Source organism: Salvelinus sp. IW2-2015, linkage group LG18 (assembly GCF_002910315.2).
Source record: "Salvelinus sp. IW2-2015 linkage group LG18, ASM291031v2, whole genome shotgun sequence".
Lineage (NCBI taxonomy): Eukaryota > Metazoa > Chordata > Actinopteri > Salmoniformes > Salmonidae > Salvelinus > Salvelinus sp. IW2-2015.
Genome location: NC_036858.1, coordinates 12,141,685 through 12,159,528, shown reverse-complemented (window position 1 = coordinate 12,159,528; position 17,844 = coordinate 12,141,685). Strand labels below are relative to the sequence as shown.

The window sequence follows — 17,844 nt, the reverse complement described above, 5'->3', positions numbered from 1 at the left end:
TGTAGCTACATTCGCAGCAGCGGTCGGAGCGCCGCAGGGAATGGCATTTCTCAGGCTTTCCTTTTGGATTATTTCCTCAGTAATATCTCTGTCCCCCCTGGGCCAACCTCTCATGGTCGTTTATCTTCCCGGATGGGATCAGAGCTGGAATGTGTTCTGCTGGCTTCTTAGCTACAGAGGCCCTCGGAGCTTGTTGTTTTCCTACTGCCACTTAATCATCCTCTTCTATCGGGTATCTGTCCTGCTAGCTAGCCTACCTACACCACCTACTGCTCTTGTCCTTTTGCTACCTCTATTTTATATCTCAATCCCCTCTTAGTTTCGGTCTAGATACCGCCACAATTTAAATACTGTTCAAATACAAATACAATTTGTTCCCCCAACACAAGTGAAATCCTGGGTGCTTTACCCGCAGTTTAATTTCACCGATGGTCTTGCCATTTCATTTTGGTTTTATTTCTGTCTTTGATATCACAATTACTTTCTAGTTTAGGCAGGAAATGCAGTATCCTTCCTAGACTGTTTGTAAACCAACCAACTGAAACCGAGACATACCAAATTTACCTCAGAAGCCCCCTTTTTAACACACCTTTTAGACATTCCACTGCTAAATGGCCTCCCTGTTCCTAAACTCTACTTCTCTTCCTTTTCTCTCCCGTCAGCGGTGAGGAACGACCGGAACAAGAAGAAGAAGGATGAGAAGAAGCCGGAGTGTACTGAGAGCTACGTGCTGAGCACTGAGACGGAGCAGATGATCAACAGGGTCAGCAAGGCGCATAAGGAGACCTTCCCTTCCCTCTGCCAGCTGGGCAAATACACTACGGTGAGCACCACAATACTTAGAGACAGAGGTGTGTGTGTTTCTGTATGTAAAATCTCACAGATWAACCAGGACAGTGCATTCGCTCATCTGTTGTGGTTGGTATTTTAACTGAATGATTCTTCAAAGTGTTGTTTAAGTATAGCTTCAGAACCTTGTTGGTGCTGCTACCTGTGATTCTCATAGCCACAGAGTACGTTCATTTGATTTATTGTGTCATTCATGTTGTCTGTGTGGAGTCTTGAATGCAGGGGCGCAACTTTGTTTTTAGAAGTGGGGTGGCATAATCTGGCGGAGGATCTGGGGATTCTCTCTCCCCCCCTCCCCCCAAAAATTGGGGCATCTAAGCTAATTTCCTGCATTTCTACACAATCCAATATGACCCATGGMCCTTCTAGCCGTCTTTATTTAGAACAAAAAAATAAGCAAAAATGTCCCAGGTATCTAGCTAGTTAAGAGATCATTGTTAAATATGTTTAAGTGATAAGACTGAACRAGATCAAAGCTAATTCAATAATCAATATTGTTGCACCTTTAACCAATAGCCTAACAAATTAACAACTTAACAACTCAAAAATGAAGTACAAGGACTTTTGATTGTGTTTATTAAGAAATCCTCTATCAAATTTCAGCCAGACCACCCAGCCAGCCCGATCCGTCTACWTGCCCGACCCCACCAGCCTAGTCAATAACTAAACTCTCTTCCAACACACTTTTTCCCCCCAATCTTTAGGTTTGGGAATAAAGGTTAAAAATAATACAAAAAATAAGCGCAAAGCTACACATACATTATACATATTTTATTTCAGCTCATGAAACACTTTACATGTTGCGTTTATATTTTTGTTCAGTATGAAATGTATGTAAGTACATGTAAGTATGAAAGTACAGTTGAAATCTTTTGAGGCATCTGGCATGTCCAGTGTTTGCTGCACAGAGAAAATAAAGTGTATCTGCAAAAATTCACCTGAGCTCCATCACAAACTGGTCTTTCCTGGCTGCCTGACCATGCTGAGATCCGTCACCAGCTGATCCTCCTAAAATGAGGCATGACAAAGAATTACCTCGGTGTACATTTATTTATTCATTATATGGTTCAATAATTGAAATGACCATTATTCCCAGATTCCAGACTGTAGCTGTAATCTGCTGTCCTGTAGCTACTGTAGGTCTACCCATTCACTCAAGATGGAACTTTGTATCAATTACTGATATTGTTAATATACTGCAAAATTCACCACAACTCTGTAGACTGGTCTTCCCTGGCTGTCTGACCCTGCTGGGACACCCGTCACCATCTGATCCTGCTAAGACATGATGATCATAGTGTTGTGTACTGACGGTGCACCATGACAGTGAAGCCTGTAGAGCTGTTTATTACTGTGTCAGTGTGAAAAGTAAGGAATTATCTCGGGAAACTGACAAATCAATAAGATTACATTGCTATACTGACTGTAATAAAAACTCACATTGCACAAAAAAACGCCAATTTTGGCCAGCTCTCGTTCTCTGTACATCAACTGGCAAAAGCAATCGAAGTTAATTTACTTAATTTACTCAGAATGTGACCCCCCGTCCCCAGTGAAAGTTGCGCCACTGCTTCAATGTAAAACCATCTTCATCCAATAAAAACAGGTTAGCCATCAAACTCTTACTAGTCTCTCTCTTTCACAGAGTAACAGCTCGGAGCGGCGTGTGGCTTTGGACGTGAACCTGTGGGACAAATTCAGCGAGCTGTCCACCAAGTGTATCATCAAGACGGTGGAGTTTGCCAAGCAGCTGCCCGGCTTCACCACGCTCACCATCGCTGACCAGATCACCCTGCTCAAGGCCGCCTGTCTGGACATACTGGTAAGGGGATCGCTTTTGGTTAGGTCTACTAATGGTTGTCTGGAACAAATGCTAACACACCCTCTCGGATCGCTCTTCATGATCAGAGTTGGTCGATTAACCAACCATGGTCCTGGTCCATCTGAGAGGGAGTACAGGCGTTTGTTCCAGCACTAAAACACCATATCACCAACAAATCACCTTATAAGTAGGAACTTGATCAGTTGAAACGGATGTATGAGTGCTGGGGTGGTGTAAAAACCTGCACACAGTCTAGTTTTTTCAGGCCTGGGATTAGTGAGTGGTGACCACTATATTATATAAGATCTGTTCATAGGATTATTGAAGGTACTACAGCTACTTATCGATTCATACCCCGTGCTATTGCATGATTGGCCTATGTATTTTATTTCTGGCATGCTCAACCAATCCTGCGCTCTGCTCCCTCAGATTCTGCGGATCTGCACGCGCTACACACCGGAGCAGGACACCATGACGTTCTCGGACGGCCTGACACTAAACCGGACCCAGATGCACAATGCCGGCTTCGGACCGCTCACCGACCTGGTGTTCGCCTTCGCCAACCAGCTCCTCCCCCTGGAGATGGACGACGCCGAGACGGGGCTGCTCAGCGCCATCTGTCTGCTGTGTGGAGGTACTGCGGCTKTTTGGATTTAACCAATGCTACTGCATATACAGACGCACCCATACACACTCAGTGATTGAAGTTGATAATGACATTGTGCCCGGGTAGGGTAGGGATTAATCTGCCTCGTCTTCATGTGGCTGTGAAGGTGTCKCTGTCTCAAACAAATAGAGCTGGTCACATCACTTCTCATTATAGGCAACTGTCACTGTACCGTATTCCAGCATTCACATATTGGACAGGCTCAAAACTATACTGAACAAAAATATAAACGCAACATGTAAACGGTTGGTCTCATGTTTCATGAGCTGAAATAAAAGATACCAGAAATGTTCCATACACACACAAAGCTTATTCATCAAAAATGTTGTGCACAAATTTGTTTATATCCCTGCTAGTGAGCATTTCTCCTTTGCCAAGATAATTCATTCACCTGATAGGTGTGGCATATTGAGAAGCTGATTAAACGGCATGATCATTACACAGGTGCACCTTGTGCTGGGGACAATAAAAGGCCTTTTTTGTCACACAACACAATGCCACAGATCTCTCAAATTTTGAGGGAGCGTGCAATTGGCATGCTGACTGCAAGAATGTCCACCATAGCTGTTGCCAKATTATTTAATGTTAATTTCTCTACCATAATCCGCCTCCAACGACGTTTTAGAGAATTTGGCAGTACGTCCAACCAGCCTCACAACCGCAGACCACTTGTATGGCGTTCTGAGGGCGAGCGGTTTGCTGATGTTAACGTTGTGAACAGAAGTGCCCCATGGTGGGCAGGCATGATATAGGCAGGCATAAACCATGGACAACGAGCACAATTGCATTTTATCGATGGCAATTTGAATGCACATAAAATAGATATGCATATCTGTATTCCCAATCATGTGAAATCCATAGATGAGGGCCTAATTGATTTCAATTGACTGATTTCCTCATATGAACTATAACTAAAGTAAAATCTTTGACATTTTTGGTCAGTATAGAAATGTAGACTAGTGCTGTGTCTTGAGCACCATCTACTGATTAATAGTAAACATATAACAATGTGTACTTAGAAATTCTCAGCGTTGACCCACCTGGAGAACGTTCAGGAGGGTGCGCACTCACTGCAGCGTTAAAGAACGTTYAGATAATGTAGCTAATGTGGTGCAAATATGATGGCCTGTCATGTAGAATACAGTTTAGCATGAGCTCTATTTATTGCATTTCAACTCACTGAACACACCCCTGTATTGTGTTTGTGGCTGTGTGTAGATCGGCAGGACCTGGAACAGGCAGACAAGGTGGACGTACTACAGGAGCCCCTACTGGAGGCTTTGAAGATCTACGTGAGGAAGAGGAGGCCTCACAAACCACACATGTTTCCCAAGATGCTGATGAAGATCACCGACCTGAGGAGCATCAGTGCCAAAGGTGATAGGCAGTCCGAGACATCCGTCTACACCGTTGACCATTTCTTTCTCGTTCAAAGGTTGTTTGAAATAGGCCTAGATCCGGCATCTTGCGATTGGTTCAAGAATTATCGATAACGGACAGGACACAAATGTAGTTTCCTCAGTATTACGAAAGGTGTGCAGCAAGGGTCGATTTTTGGGGCCCCTGTTTTCTTCACTATTTATATGAAACCTGTAGCATTCCTCTCTATGCGGATGGTACAGTTATTACTGTTATTTACTCCTGTGCCCCCTCAGTACAGCAGACCTTTCATGACCTTCAACATGTTTTTGACTCAATTCAAAAATCACTTTCTGATCTTTAAACTAGTGCCTAATGCCTATAACAACCAAATTGATGTTCTCTAGGTCTTGTAATATTGACCCTGAGGACCTGCCTATTTGCACGTGATGATACTCTCTTTTAAAACACACATTGAAAAAAGGACAAAAAAGTTGAGAATTAAGATGGGTTTCTTTTATAGAAATAAATCCTGCTTCACTTTGAAAAGTAGAAGGAAGATTGTTCAAAGAACGCTTCTCCCAGCACTTTATTATGGTGATATAATCTACATGCATGCGGCAGCCTCTGTTTTAAAACCTTCAGACTGTCTATCACTCAACTCTGTTTTATCACTGGGGACAATTTTCTTACACATCACTGCATTTTGTATAGTTCTGTTGGCTGGGAGCCTCTGACTACCAGAAGGGCCCACTTTGTATATGAAGTGTTTCTTCAGAGACTCCCCCACTTACTCAGCTCACGTATTAATTGGAAGTCCAGCAATTTTCAGACCCGTTCTCTGGACTGGCTGGTTCTGGAGGTACCGCGGGTCTCCACTGAGCTGGGGAAAAATGCTTTTAATTTTTATGTCTATCTTGTGGAATAGCCTTCAGGCAGCATTGAAGCTGGACTCGCTTGTCTCCCTTGGACAGTTTAGATCCATTTTGAGGGAGATACGGTAGTAGTTGTTTTGTTTTGATTAATCTTGTTGTATTGATGTTGCTATTTTGCTTTATGTTGTATTGAATTATGTGTTAATGTTCACAGGGCTCCCTTGAGAATGAGACCCTGGTTTCAATGATGACCCCACTGTTTAAACGTTAAATAAAGAATACACAAATAAAATACACACAGCTGTGGATTAGCCATATACTGTACTTCTGTTTCAATTAGCCTTGTATTCTAATGGTCTACTATATATAGTAGTTAAAGCTGCAATATTCAACTTTTTGGGCGACTTGACCAAATTAACATAGAAATGGGATTTATAGATCTGTAATTTTTATTGAAAGCAAGTCTAAGAAGCATAGATCTGTTCTATGTGTGCTATTATATGCTTCCCATTCTTAAGTTTTGTTTTTGCGTCTTTTACTTTGTTTTGTAAACCAGCTGAGAATACAATATTTTTGGTTATGGAAAATATATTTCACAGCGGTTTAGATGGTACAATGATTCTCTACACTATACTTGCTTGTTTTGTCACAAACTGAAATTAGGCAAACTATTTAAATTTTAGCAACCAGGAAATGGCGGCGCAATTTCTGCATAGTGCACCGTTTAAGGTACTTACTTTGCAACGTCCATAAAGGTTTAAACTCAATTGTAACGGTATACATTTGTAATGTAGATCCAAGTCAAATGTGACTCATTCATATAAAGGGGTTGAATGTCCACAACTGAGGACAGACTAACACCATATCTTGGTCCTCCCCTCCTCAGGAGCCGAGCGTGTCATCACCCTGAAGATGGAGATCCCGGGCTCCATGCCCCCTCTCATCCAGGAGATGCTGGAGAATTCTGAGGGTCTGGAGAGTGGGGCCACAGGCTCCCGGACCAGTGGGGCCCTCCCAGGCAGCTGCAGCCCCAGCCTATCCCCAAGTTCCGCCCAAAGCAGCCCCAGCCCCACCACGCAGTCACCGTAGCAAGCCGCCCTCTTTTTCTCTCATCCCCCTCTTTCTCCCTGTGGTTGGGGCATCCTCAATGGACACAGAGACTGGCGTGTTCTTGAGTGTTCCTCCCTATGTGCGATACACCCTCTCCTGCTCCACCCCCTCAAAGACACTGTCTGGAAAATGGCGGACGGGCGGTGGTGTGATTTCTCCGTTTTCTGGAACACTGCTGATATCTCCTCTGTCGCTCACCTCACCCTTCCCTCTCTCTCTCTCTCTCCACCTGAAAGACTGAGGGAAGGAATCGAAAGGAGCAGTCAGAGCTGTGGACACTGGTCCACTCAGAGGGGCTGGCGGGAAAGGGGGAGACAGACAGACAAACGGACAGGACAAGCAGACAGACTAACACCAGACACTTTTCTCGTTTCTCCAAGGCGGACTGCAGGCATGGACTTGTCGAAGAAGACCCCACATAAAAAGACTGGGTCGTTCTCCTTTTCCATCTTTGAAAAACAGATTTCGTACAAAATATATATATAGAAAAGTAAGAAACTGTTGTGATTGAATTCTTCTTGATGGAATAACAGGTTGAGAAGAAAAACAACTTTTTTGTGTGTTTTAATTGTTCCATTGTTTTATCACATACTGATGATGTTTTAATTAACAAAAGTAAAGAAGTTAAAATTTACTTTTTCAATTTAAAGACATACACACGCAAATGTGCACAGAATAGAGTTGCGATAAATATCAAAATATTCCAGGTTGGGTTTGCTTTTTCTCTCCTTTTTCTTTTCTGCTKCAAAGAGAATTGGAAAAAATGATTGTATGAGCTTGGATGTATGATATGGTCACAGGTCCTTCAAGAAATCAAATGAATGAAGTTAAGGTGTATTTTAAGTAGCCTTTGAGTTCATGTATATAAGCTGTATTCATTTCTTAAAAAAAAAAAAAAACTACGGATACCTTTTACGTGTTTTGTTCGTATGTTTCTGTTTGAAGAAAAATATATTTTAAGCACATTTTCCTGAAGGAGGGACATGTCCATAGAAATCACTATTGTTCTTAAAAACGGCAGCCACAATTTAGTTTACTCTCACCCATTAAATTACAACATAGATTCCCATGAATACGAAAAAGAAAACCAAAGCACTCATATTGGGGCTTTTTGGTGATTGGTAGCTGAAGAAAGATGTGGATTTGGGGAGTTGGAGGGTTGAGCGCCAGGTGCTGGGTTCATCCAGCTAGGCACAGAGACTAGACACAGCATGGTTCCCAAATGGATTACAATGTGAAGGATGGAGTACAGTACACTGTATTTTCAAGACAAGTGATTCCTATAAGAATCTAAAAAATGGTATGTGGGGGAGGGTAACTTGAGTGATCTAGTGTCCCCTATTGATGGTGAAGGAAGTTGGCCTTGTTGACTATGCTCTCACGGATACACCAACAACCTGGGTCGTATTCATTAGGCATGAAAAATATAAAAAATAAGTGATTGACACAGGGAGAGTCTACCCCCCCCCCCCCCCCCTTGTAAAATGTTTTGCAGTGTGCACTAATGAATGTGACCCCGTTTTGGGAAACGGGACCTTTGAACTTTGCCTCAAAGCAATACCACCTGTGATTCTTCATAGAAGCCCAACATCACCACTGAGCCTAGTTTTTGATTCTCACACGCAGCTCGCTCAAACATTCAGCACTGTACACAAACACATATCGATGTCTCAGGAAGGAATCATTCTATATGCTTTGCTTGTTCTTTGTAAGAGTTTCCACTGTGCTGCACCCTACTGCCAATCACACACACTGACACACATATGCATGCTACTGAGCCCTTGAATTCTACAACTCTACAATCACTCATCTCTGCTAGGCCAGTACTTTGCAGAGAGACTGGTCTGAACAACAAGAGCTATGAAGAGGATGTCAATATGGATTCTGTTGGAATCATAAATGTGTTCATTTTTTTCATTTATTTGTACGGTCAAAGCTGCTTTTTTTTCCTCAATTAGGACAACACCTGTCCACAACAGCGCACAAGCCTCTCTCCCCAGCGAATCTGGATTAGCAACACAAACCCCTCGATTTGAGAAGTATGGAATATGTTGCAATCTTTTTCAAAATTCATCAGGCAACTTAAAATAAAAACATTTCAGAATAGTGTTTGTTTGTGTGTGCCTGTAGCAGTGTTTGATTACACATTTGTGTTAATACATCAAGATGTGTACTATAATTCATTTTTTTATTGTCTTATACTTGAGGAGTCTTCTGCACCTTGTACTTTGAGAAGCATTACTTGGCGTGTAAACAAATGTCTGTCATATACACCCCAGTGATAGATGAGTAGGCCTCTTCTGATAGAAGAAATACATTGATGGACACAACGGCTACCATTTATGGACAGTCATAATGTCTTGCATAATGTAAGTACGCAGTAATAAATGGATGGTATGGTATGTGCTGTTGCAGACTGCAGTACAGTACAAGGACAACCATACAAACGTTAGGCCCTCAAATACTAACGAAGGCTACGGAGTTTTACTGGTAGCAAGCAGGCCATTGAGAGTGGTTTGTCATCTGGCATAGAACGTTTAATATCACTCTCGTCACAGACAGTAAACTACTAACACAGAGCATACTGCGTCTGCTTGTGATTGTACTAGTTCTAGTAACTGCATGAGATAAGAACAGCTTTTCAAATTAGCGAGAAAGATGTTTGATGCAGTTACTCAAATGGCTTTATCATTTGATTGGTAGAAGATATAGTGTTCCTCATTTTTTAGGAACAGTGTACAGGTGTCTAATTTATTTTGGATTATCAGCCTTCCACTCCACTCTYATGGTTCACAAGGATTTATACACTATAATAATACCGGTTATGTTATTATGTTTGGTTTCTAAGTTCTGACCAGGTAAAAGCACAAGCAGAGAGTACGTTTTAAATGCACAGTAATCATTTTTTTATTAAACTGACTATGGCAGTAGGCAGATTATGCAATAGTAATGTAAATACCTTACTCTGTGTATCAATCTGTGTAAGGTCAAAATCAATCTTTAGAATTATTAAGACTTGTAAACACCTTAAATCGGCGTTCCAGCTGTGTATTTATACTGAACAAAAATAAATATGAAACAATTACAAAGATTTTACTGAGTTACAGTTCATATAAGGCAATCAGTCCATTTAAATACATTCATTATTCCCTAATCTATGGATTTCACATTTATAAAAWTTTTATTTAACTAGGCAAGTCAGTTACGAAAAATTCTTATTTACAATGACGGCCTACCGGGGAACAGTGGGTTAACTGCGTTGTTCAGGGGTAGAACGACAGATTTTTACCTTGTCAGCTCGGGGATTCAATCCAGCAACCTTTCGGTTACTGGCTCAACGCTTTAACCGCTAGGCTACCTGCCGCCCCATCAGATACAGATACATGCATACAGATATGCATACAGATATTCATACGTTGGTCACAGATACCTTTTWAAAAAAGATATGGGCATGGATCAAAAAACCAGTCAGCATCTGGTGTGGCTAACATTTTCCTCAAGTTGCTCAGGCTGTTGATTGTGGCCTGTGGAATGTTGTCCCACTCCTCTTCAATGGCTGTGCGAAGTTGCTGGATATTGGCGGAAACTGGGACACGCTGTCGTACACGTCGATCCAGAGCGACCCTAACATGCTCAATGGGTGACATGTCTGGTGAGTATGCAGGTCATGGAAGAACTGGGACATTTTCAGCTTCCAGGAATTTTGTACCGATCCTTGCGACATGAGGCCATGCATTATCATGCTGAAACATGAGGTGATGGCGGCGGATGAATGRCACAACAATGGGCCTCAGAATCTCGTCACGGTGTCTCAGTGCATTCAAATTGCCATTGATAAAATGCAATTGTGTTCATTGTCCGTAGCTTATGCCTGCCCATACCACAACCCCACCGCCACCATGGGGCACTCTGTTCACAACGTTGACATCAGCTAACCCCTCGCCCACACAAGGCCATACACGTGGTCTGCGGTTGTGAGGCTGGTTGGACGTACTGCCAAATTCTCTATAATGACGTTGGAGGCGGCTTATGGTAGAGAAATTAACATTCAATTCTCTGGCAACAGCTCTAGTGGACATTGCTGCAGTCAGCATGTCAATTGCACGCTCCATCAAAACTTGAGACATCTGTGGCATAGAGCACCACCGTGGAGGTGTCATAATACCCAACAAACCTAGCAGTCAAACAGGGAAATGGTTCCAATTGTTTTTCCACTATTCATTTTTCCCATACGGGATTTTAGAAACACTTAAAATAAGGGCTGTGTTTTGTGTAGGCTTACCGTGGTTTGAGGTTATGTAAATCTCTTTCGGACAAGGTGACTTATCAATATATTCAGCTCTACTTACTCTCAGTTTCGAAAATGCTAATTAGCATCAAAGTAGACACCATGCAAAACTACAATTCCCTGCAAGCTCCATCACGTCATTTCTAGCTGACACCTTTGCTAACAGGTATTGTGTCCATTTAAAACTTGCACAAGACATTTCACAGAATTGTCCATTTAAAGAAATGTAGCCAATTTATTAATTACTACATTTAACTAACATTAGATAGTTAATCCAGAGATTCTTACCTTTGCCTCGATTCGGCAGTCTAGTCCAGATAAYCATGGCATTTGTAGTTCTTTATGATAGCCACATTAGCAGTTAATTAGCATTTCATATTTGGGGGGTAAATACAGACAAATATATTGATAAAAGTCACCTTGTCCTAGAGAGATTTACACAGTTATCAGAACGTCACGCCAAGGTAAGCCTATACTTCTTCACTGAGGTTTAACGGCGGTTGGCATCCAATAAATGTTGCATTACCGCCACCTACTAGACTGAAGTATAACTCCCTTATACTGTGCTAAAAAGAAAATACCCYACMATCTAACACTACACTCACTAAATTATATTCAGATTTTTTTTATAAATAAATAAAACCACCCTACTCCTATTTAAATGATTTACATCTATTTAGTCCTACTTCAGGCCACCAGCCTGAAATTATGGGACACCACCACTTAACACGCCCTGTAACTCTTCTGACATCAAGTCTCGCACACCCAAATACCTCTCTGCAGCTGCCACCACAACCTCAATTCTCTGCGACTTACTTATTAATGCTAAAAATACAATCTTACTGAAACAKACAGTGCCTTCGGAAAGTATTCAGACCTCTTGACTTTTTCCACATATTTTTTCACATATTCTAACATTTATTAAATTGTATTTTTTCCTCATCAATCTACACACAATACMCCATAATGACAAAGCAAAAACAGATTTAGACATTTTTGCTAATTTWTTCAAAATAAAAAACTTCAGAACCTTTACTCRGTACTTTGTTGAAGCACCTTTGGCAGCGATTACAGCTTTGAGTCTTCTTGGGTATGGTGCTACAAGCTTGGCACACCTGTATTTGGGGAGTTTCTCCCATTCATCTCTGCAGATTCTCTCAAGCTCTGYCAGGTTGGATGGGGAGAGTTGCTACACAGCTATTCCTGTGTTGTCTGGGCTATGGGTGTAACGCTCTGGGTGTCGGGGGTGTGAAGTCAGGCGCAGGAACAACAGAGAGTTCAATATAGTGCTTTTAATGCACACACGGTAAACAATGTCCCCACGAAAACACTGGGTGTACAAACAAATGCCCCATACACGGGGGACAAAAAAACAGTCCAAATACACACTACGAACGAAATAAACAATACGTTTGTCTACTCCCGATACCAAGGTACAACTGATCAATCCCGCACAAAGAAACGTACGGGCTGGCTGACTAATAAAGCCCAACTAATTATAATCACCTCAACACAGGTGTAACAAATAAACACATAAGGAGGGGGAGGAAAAAGAGTCAGTGGCAGCTAGTAGGCCGGCGACGACGACCGCCGAGCGCCACCCGAACGGGAAGGGGAGTCACCTTCGGTCGGAGTCGTGACAGTACCCCCCCTCTGACGCGTGGCTCCCGCAGCGCGCCGACACCGGCCTCGATGTCGACCCCTTAGGACGAGGCGCAGGGCGATCCGGATGGAGGCGATGGAAATCCCTCAACATTGACGGATCCAAAATGTCCCCCACCGGTACCCAGCACCTCTCCTCCGGACCGTACCCCTCCCAGTCCACGAGGTACTGCAGGCCCCTCACCCGGCGTCTCGAGTCCAGAATAGCCCGTATCGTATACGCCGGGGACCCCTCGATGTCCAGAGGGGGAGGAGGGACCTCCGGCACCTCACCGTCCTGCAGGGGACCAGCTACCACCGGCCTGAKGAGAGACAATGGGCTTACGGTCGTTGTCCTGTTGGAAGRTGAACCTTCACCCCAGTCTGAGGTCCGGAGATCTCTGGAGTAGGTTTTCATCAAGGATCTCTCCGTACTTGACTCTGTTCATCTTTGCCTCAATCCTGACTAGTCTCTCAGTCCCTGCCGCTGAAAAACATCCTCAGAGCATGATGCTGGCAACACCATGCTTCACCATAGGGATGGTGCCAGGTTTCCTCCAGATGTGACGCTTGGCATTCAAGCCAAAGAKTTCAATCTTGGTTTTATCCAACCAGAGAATCTTGTTTCTCATGGTCTGAGAGTCTTTAGGTGCCTTTTGGCAAACTCCAAGGGGTCTGTCATGTGCCTTTTACTGAGGAATGTCTTCCGTCTGGCCACTACCATAAAGGTCTGATTGGTGGAGTGCTGCAGAGATGGTTGTCCTTCTGGAAGTTTCTCCCATCTCCACAGAGGAAMTCTAGAGCTCTGTCAGAGTGACCATCAAGTTCTTGGTCACCTCTCTGACCAAGACCCTTCTTCCCCAACTGCTCATTTTGTCCGGGCAGCCAGCTCAAGGAAGTCTTGGTGGTTCAAAACGAATTCCATTTAAGAATGATGGAGGCCACTGTGTTCTTGGGGACTTTCAGTGCAGCAGACATTTTTTGGTACCCTTCCCCAGATCTGTGCCTCGACACAATCCTGTCTCAGAGCACTTCGAAAAAAGAAAAAAAATGTTTTACCCTTATTTAACTAGGCAAGTCAGTTAAGAACAAATTCTTATTTTCAATGACGGCCTAGTGGGTTAACTGCCTTGTTCAGGGGCAGAACGACAGATGTTTACCTTGTCAGCTCAGGGATTCGATCTTGTCCAACGCTCTAACCACTACCTGCCGCCCAATTCCTTCACCCTCATGGCTTGGTCTTTGCTCTGACACCTGTATATAGCCTCATTTCTTTTTTTTTCTTTACTTATCTATTGTTTACCTAATACCTATTTTTTACYTAAACTGCGCTGTTGGTTAAGGGCTTGTAAGTAAGCATTTCACTGTAAGGTCTACACCTGTTGTATTCGGCGCACGTGACAAACTTTGATTTGATTTGACATGCACTGTCAACTTTGAGAMCTTATATAGACAGATGTGTGCCTTTCCAACTCAGGTCCAATCAATTGAATTTACAACAGGTGGACACCAATCAAGTTGTAAAAACATCTCAAGGATGATCAATGGAAACAGGATGCACCTGAGCTCAATTTCGAGTCTCATAGCAAAGGGTCTGAATACTTATGTAAATAAGGTATTAGAGTTAGKTTTTTTTTGCAAAMATTTCTAAAAACCWGTTTTTGCTTTGTCATTATGGGGTATTGTGCGTAGATTGTGCGTAGATTTTTATTTAATAAATGTTAGAATAAGGCTGTAGGCTAACAAAATGTGAACAAAGTCAATGGKTCTGAATACTTTCCGAAGGCACTGTATATCACTTGTTGGCTTATCCCTCTGTACTGGTGAAGATCTACTACTCATAACACTCCTCTCAGGATCCCTCCCCCTTGACTCATCTTCCTCTACTTTCTTCACTGCCTCAGCATATSWAMACTTCTGCACTACTCTAACATTGAAATCCTCAACCTGCCTCTCTTGCACCGGACATTTCTGATTCAACACCATAGTACCCTCCAAGCTCRKGAGTAAGCTCGGGGCCCTGGGTCTGAACCCCGCCCTATTCAACTCGGTCCTGGACTTCCTGACAGGCCGCCCCCAGGTGGTGAAGGTAAGAAACAACACCTCCACTTCGCTGATCCTCAACACATGGGCCCCACAAGGGTGTGTGCTCAACCCCCTCCTGTACTCCCTGTTCACCCATGACTGCGTGGCCACRCACACCTCCAACTCAATCATCAAGTTTGCAGACGACACAACAGTAGTAGGCCTGATTACCAACAATGGCGAGACAGCCTACAGGGAGGAGGTGAGGGCCCTGGGAGTGTGGTGCCAGGAAAATAACGTCTCCCTCAACGTCAACAAAACAAAGGAGCTGATCGTGGACTTMMGAAAACAACAGCGGGAGCACCCCCCTATCCACACCGACGGGACCGCAGTGGAGAAGGTGGAAAGCTTCAAGTTCATCGGCGTACACATCACTGACAAACTGAAATGTTCCACCCACACAGACAGTGTGGTGTTGCGCCTCTTCAACCTCAGAAGTCTGAAGAAATTTGGCTTGGCCCCTAAAACCCTCACAAACTTCTACAGATGCACAATTGAGAGCATCCTGTCGGGCTGTATCACCRCCTGGTATGGCAACTGCACCGCCCRCAACCGCAGGGCTCTCCAAGGGGTGGTGTGGTCTGTCCAGCACATAAAYGGGGGCAAACTACCTGCCCTCCAGGACACCTACAGCACCCGATGTCACAGGAAGGCCAWAAAGATCATCAAGGACAACAACCACCCAAGCCACTTCCTGTTCATCCTGCTATCATCCAGAAGGCGAGGTCAGTACAGGTGTATCAAAGCTGGGACCGAGAGACTGAAAAACAGCTTCTTTCTTCAAGGCCATCAGACTGTTAAATAGCCATCAGTAGCACCTTAGAGGCTGTTGCCCTATATACATAGACTTGAAATCACTGGCCACTTTAATAATGGAACACTGGTCACTTTAATAATGATTACATATTTTGCATTCATCTCATATGTATATACTGTATTCTATTCCACTGTATCTTAGTCTGTGCCGCGCCGACATTGCTCGTCCAAATATTTATATATTCTTAATTCCATTCCTTAACTTTGGATTTGTGTGTATTGTGTGTAGTGTTGTGAAATTGTTAGATATTACTTGTTAGATATTTCTGCAYTGTTGGAGCTAGAAACACAAGTATTTYGCTACACCCGCAATAACATYTGCTAAACACGTGTATATGACCAATGGAATTTGATTTGATTTGATTTCCACGGGTCTAATGTCCATTGCTCTTGTTTCTTGGCCCAAGCAAGTCTCTTCTTATTATTGCTGTCCTTTAGTAGCGGTTTATTTGCAGCAATTTGACAACGAAGGCCAGTTATCACTCCTTTTAATGGCACCCTTTTCTTCAGAGAAGAATAATTCACATCTCTTGTCCCCATTCGTTTAACGCAGAGTGCCTGCTGRTTACCCTCACCGATTCCACAGCACTCAATTCTGTTTTCACCTACCCTGAAACCACAAATGGATCAGCCAAAAGTCAAGGGTCCACTTTTTCCCATAACTGTCACAGACTTATCTTTATCCCTGTCTCTTATACACATCTAGATGTGTATAAGAGACAGGGCCAGAAGTATACAGAATGGTGTCGTCTGCGTAGAGGTGGATCAGAGAATCACCAGCAGCAAGAGCGACATCATTGATGTATACAGAAAAAAAGAGTCGGGCCACTGGGGTAGTGGTAAAAAGAGTTTACCACTACCCCAGTTATCACTCCTTTTAATGGCACCCTTTTCTTCAGAGAAGAATAATTCACATCTCTTGTCCCCATTCGTTTAACGCAGAGTGCCTGCTGATTACCCTCACCGATTCCACAGCACTCAATTCTGTTTTCACCTACCCTGAAACCACAAATGGATCAGCCAAAAGTCAAGGGTCCACTTTTTCCCATAACTTCACTCCTACTGTCAGACTCATCTTTCTCGGGCTCTGAGAACTTCACCACACCTACCACCTCCAATACTTCGCCCTCATTCACTTTAATTTCTCCTCCTGTCTTCAGCTCACTCTGCTTACACTTTCTACCATTCTTCTTTAACAAACCATGTCCCTTTTTTACTCCATTTTTAACCGACTCAAGCTCACCCTCTTCCTCCCTCTTTATCTTAGATCTCCTCTGCCTCTCTTTTTCCCTCCATTCCTTCTCCGTATTCCAAGTATACGTATCATTATGATAATACTGCACTTCTCCTGATATATCTTCTTGTTCTTGCCTTCTCAAGGGACGCCATTTAACCTGCTGTCATAATCTCAGTACAATCAGCACAAGCCCCTCGGGATTTAAACACTCAACAGTGCATCACACCGCCTCCGGCAAGCCTACACGAAACACAGCCCTTATKTTAAGTGTTTCTAAAATGCTCTATGGGAAAATGTATGGTGGGAAAACGATTGGAACCATTTCCCTGTTTGACCGCTAGCTTTTATGGGTATTATGTCTCATCCTGTGGTATTTTAGTGTGTTGTGTGAAAAAACTGCCCATTTTAGTGTCCTTTTATTGTCCCCAGCATAAGTTGCATCTGTGTAATGGTCATGCTGTTTAATCAGCTTCTTGATATTCCACACCTGTCCGGTGGATGGATTATCTTGGCAAAGGAGAAATGCTCATTAACAGGGATGTAAACATATTTGTGCACAACATTTGAGAGAAATACACTTTTGTGGAAAATGGGATMATTTATTTCAGTTTATGAAACATGGGACTAACACTTTACATGTTGCGTTCGTTTATATTTTTGTTCTGTGTAATTTGCGCATTTACTAGCACGAGCCGAGCGAGACTCTTTTTTTGKCGTGAGTGAGTTCGGAACAATTTAATGTATGCGTCTTAGAAGTAATTTTCACATACAAACTTTAGTTATGTTCATACCCGAAAATAACATTGTCGCTGTGGTAGAACGTTTATTTTGGTTGTCGATGTTCTGTATTTATCAGTGCCATCAGGTAGACAGRTTTCAGACGTGTCCATGTAAATATGATTATTAGGGAAATCGTTCTTCTTGCAAAGCATGTAAACGKTTTAATCGAACTATTATATTAATCTGACTCCACAATAATCRCATTATTGTATTTCTTCAGGGAAGTTAACATTACCATACTCACAAATATATTTGTTTGATATTTTGATTAGTTCACATTGAGCATTCAGTTCCAAGGAACGAAAAGACTGAACT

The 17,844-nt window shown here is 42.9% G+C and overlaps 1 protein-coding gene across 7 annotated transcripts in view; it reads left to right on the top strand.

The window, feature by feature from the left end:
• Nucleotides 1-8,788, top strand: part of raraa (retinoic acid receptor, alpha a) — a 201,918-nt gene extending 193,130 nt beyond the window's left edge. For all 7 annotated transcript variants that reach the window (XM_070448323.1, XM_070448325.1, XM_024007655.2 and 4 more), the window contains 5 exons: nt 663-823; nt 2,495-2,671; nt 3,101-3,305; nt 4,557-4,715; nt 6,459-8,788. In XM_070448323.1, coding sequence (XP_070304424.1) covers nt 663-823; nt 2,495-2,671; nt 3,101-3,305; nt 4,557-4,715; nt 6,459-6,661 — 905 coding nt within the window. In that variant the 3' untranslated portion in view covers nt 6,662-8,788. The remainder of the gene's footprint in view (nt 1-662; nt 824-2,494; nt 2,672-3,100; nt 3,306-4,556; nt 4,716-6,458) is intronic.
• Nucleotides 8,789-17,844: the final 9,056 nt, after the last annotated feature.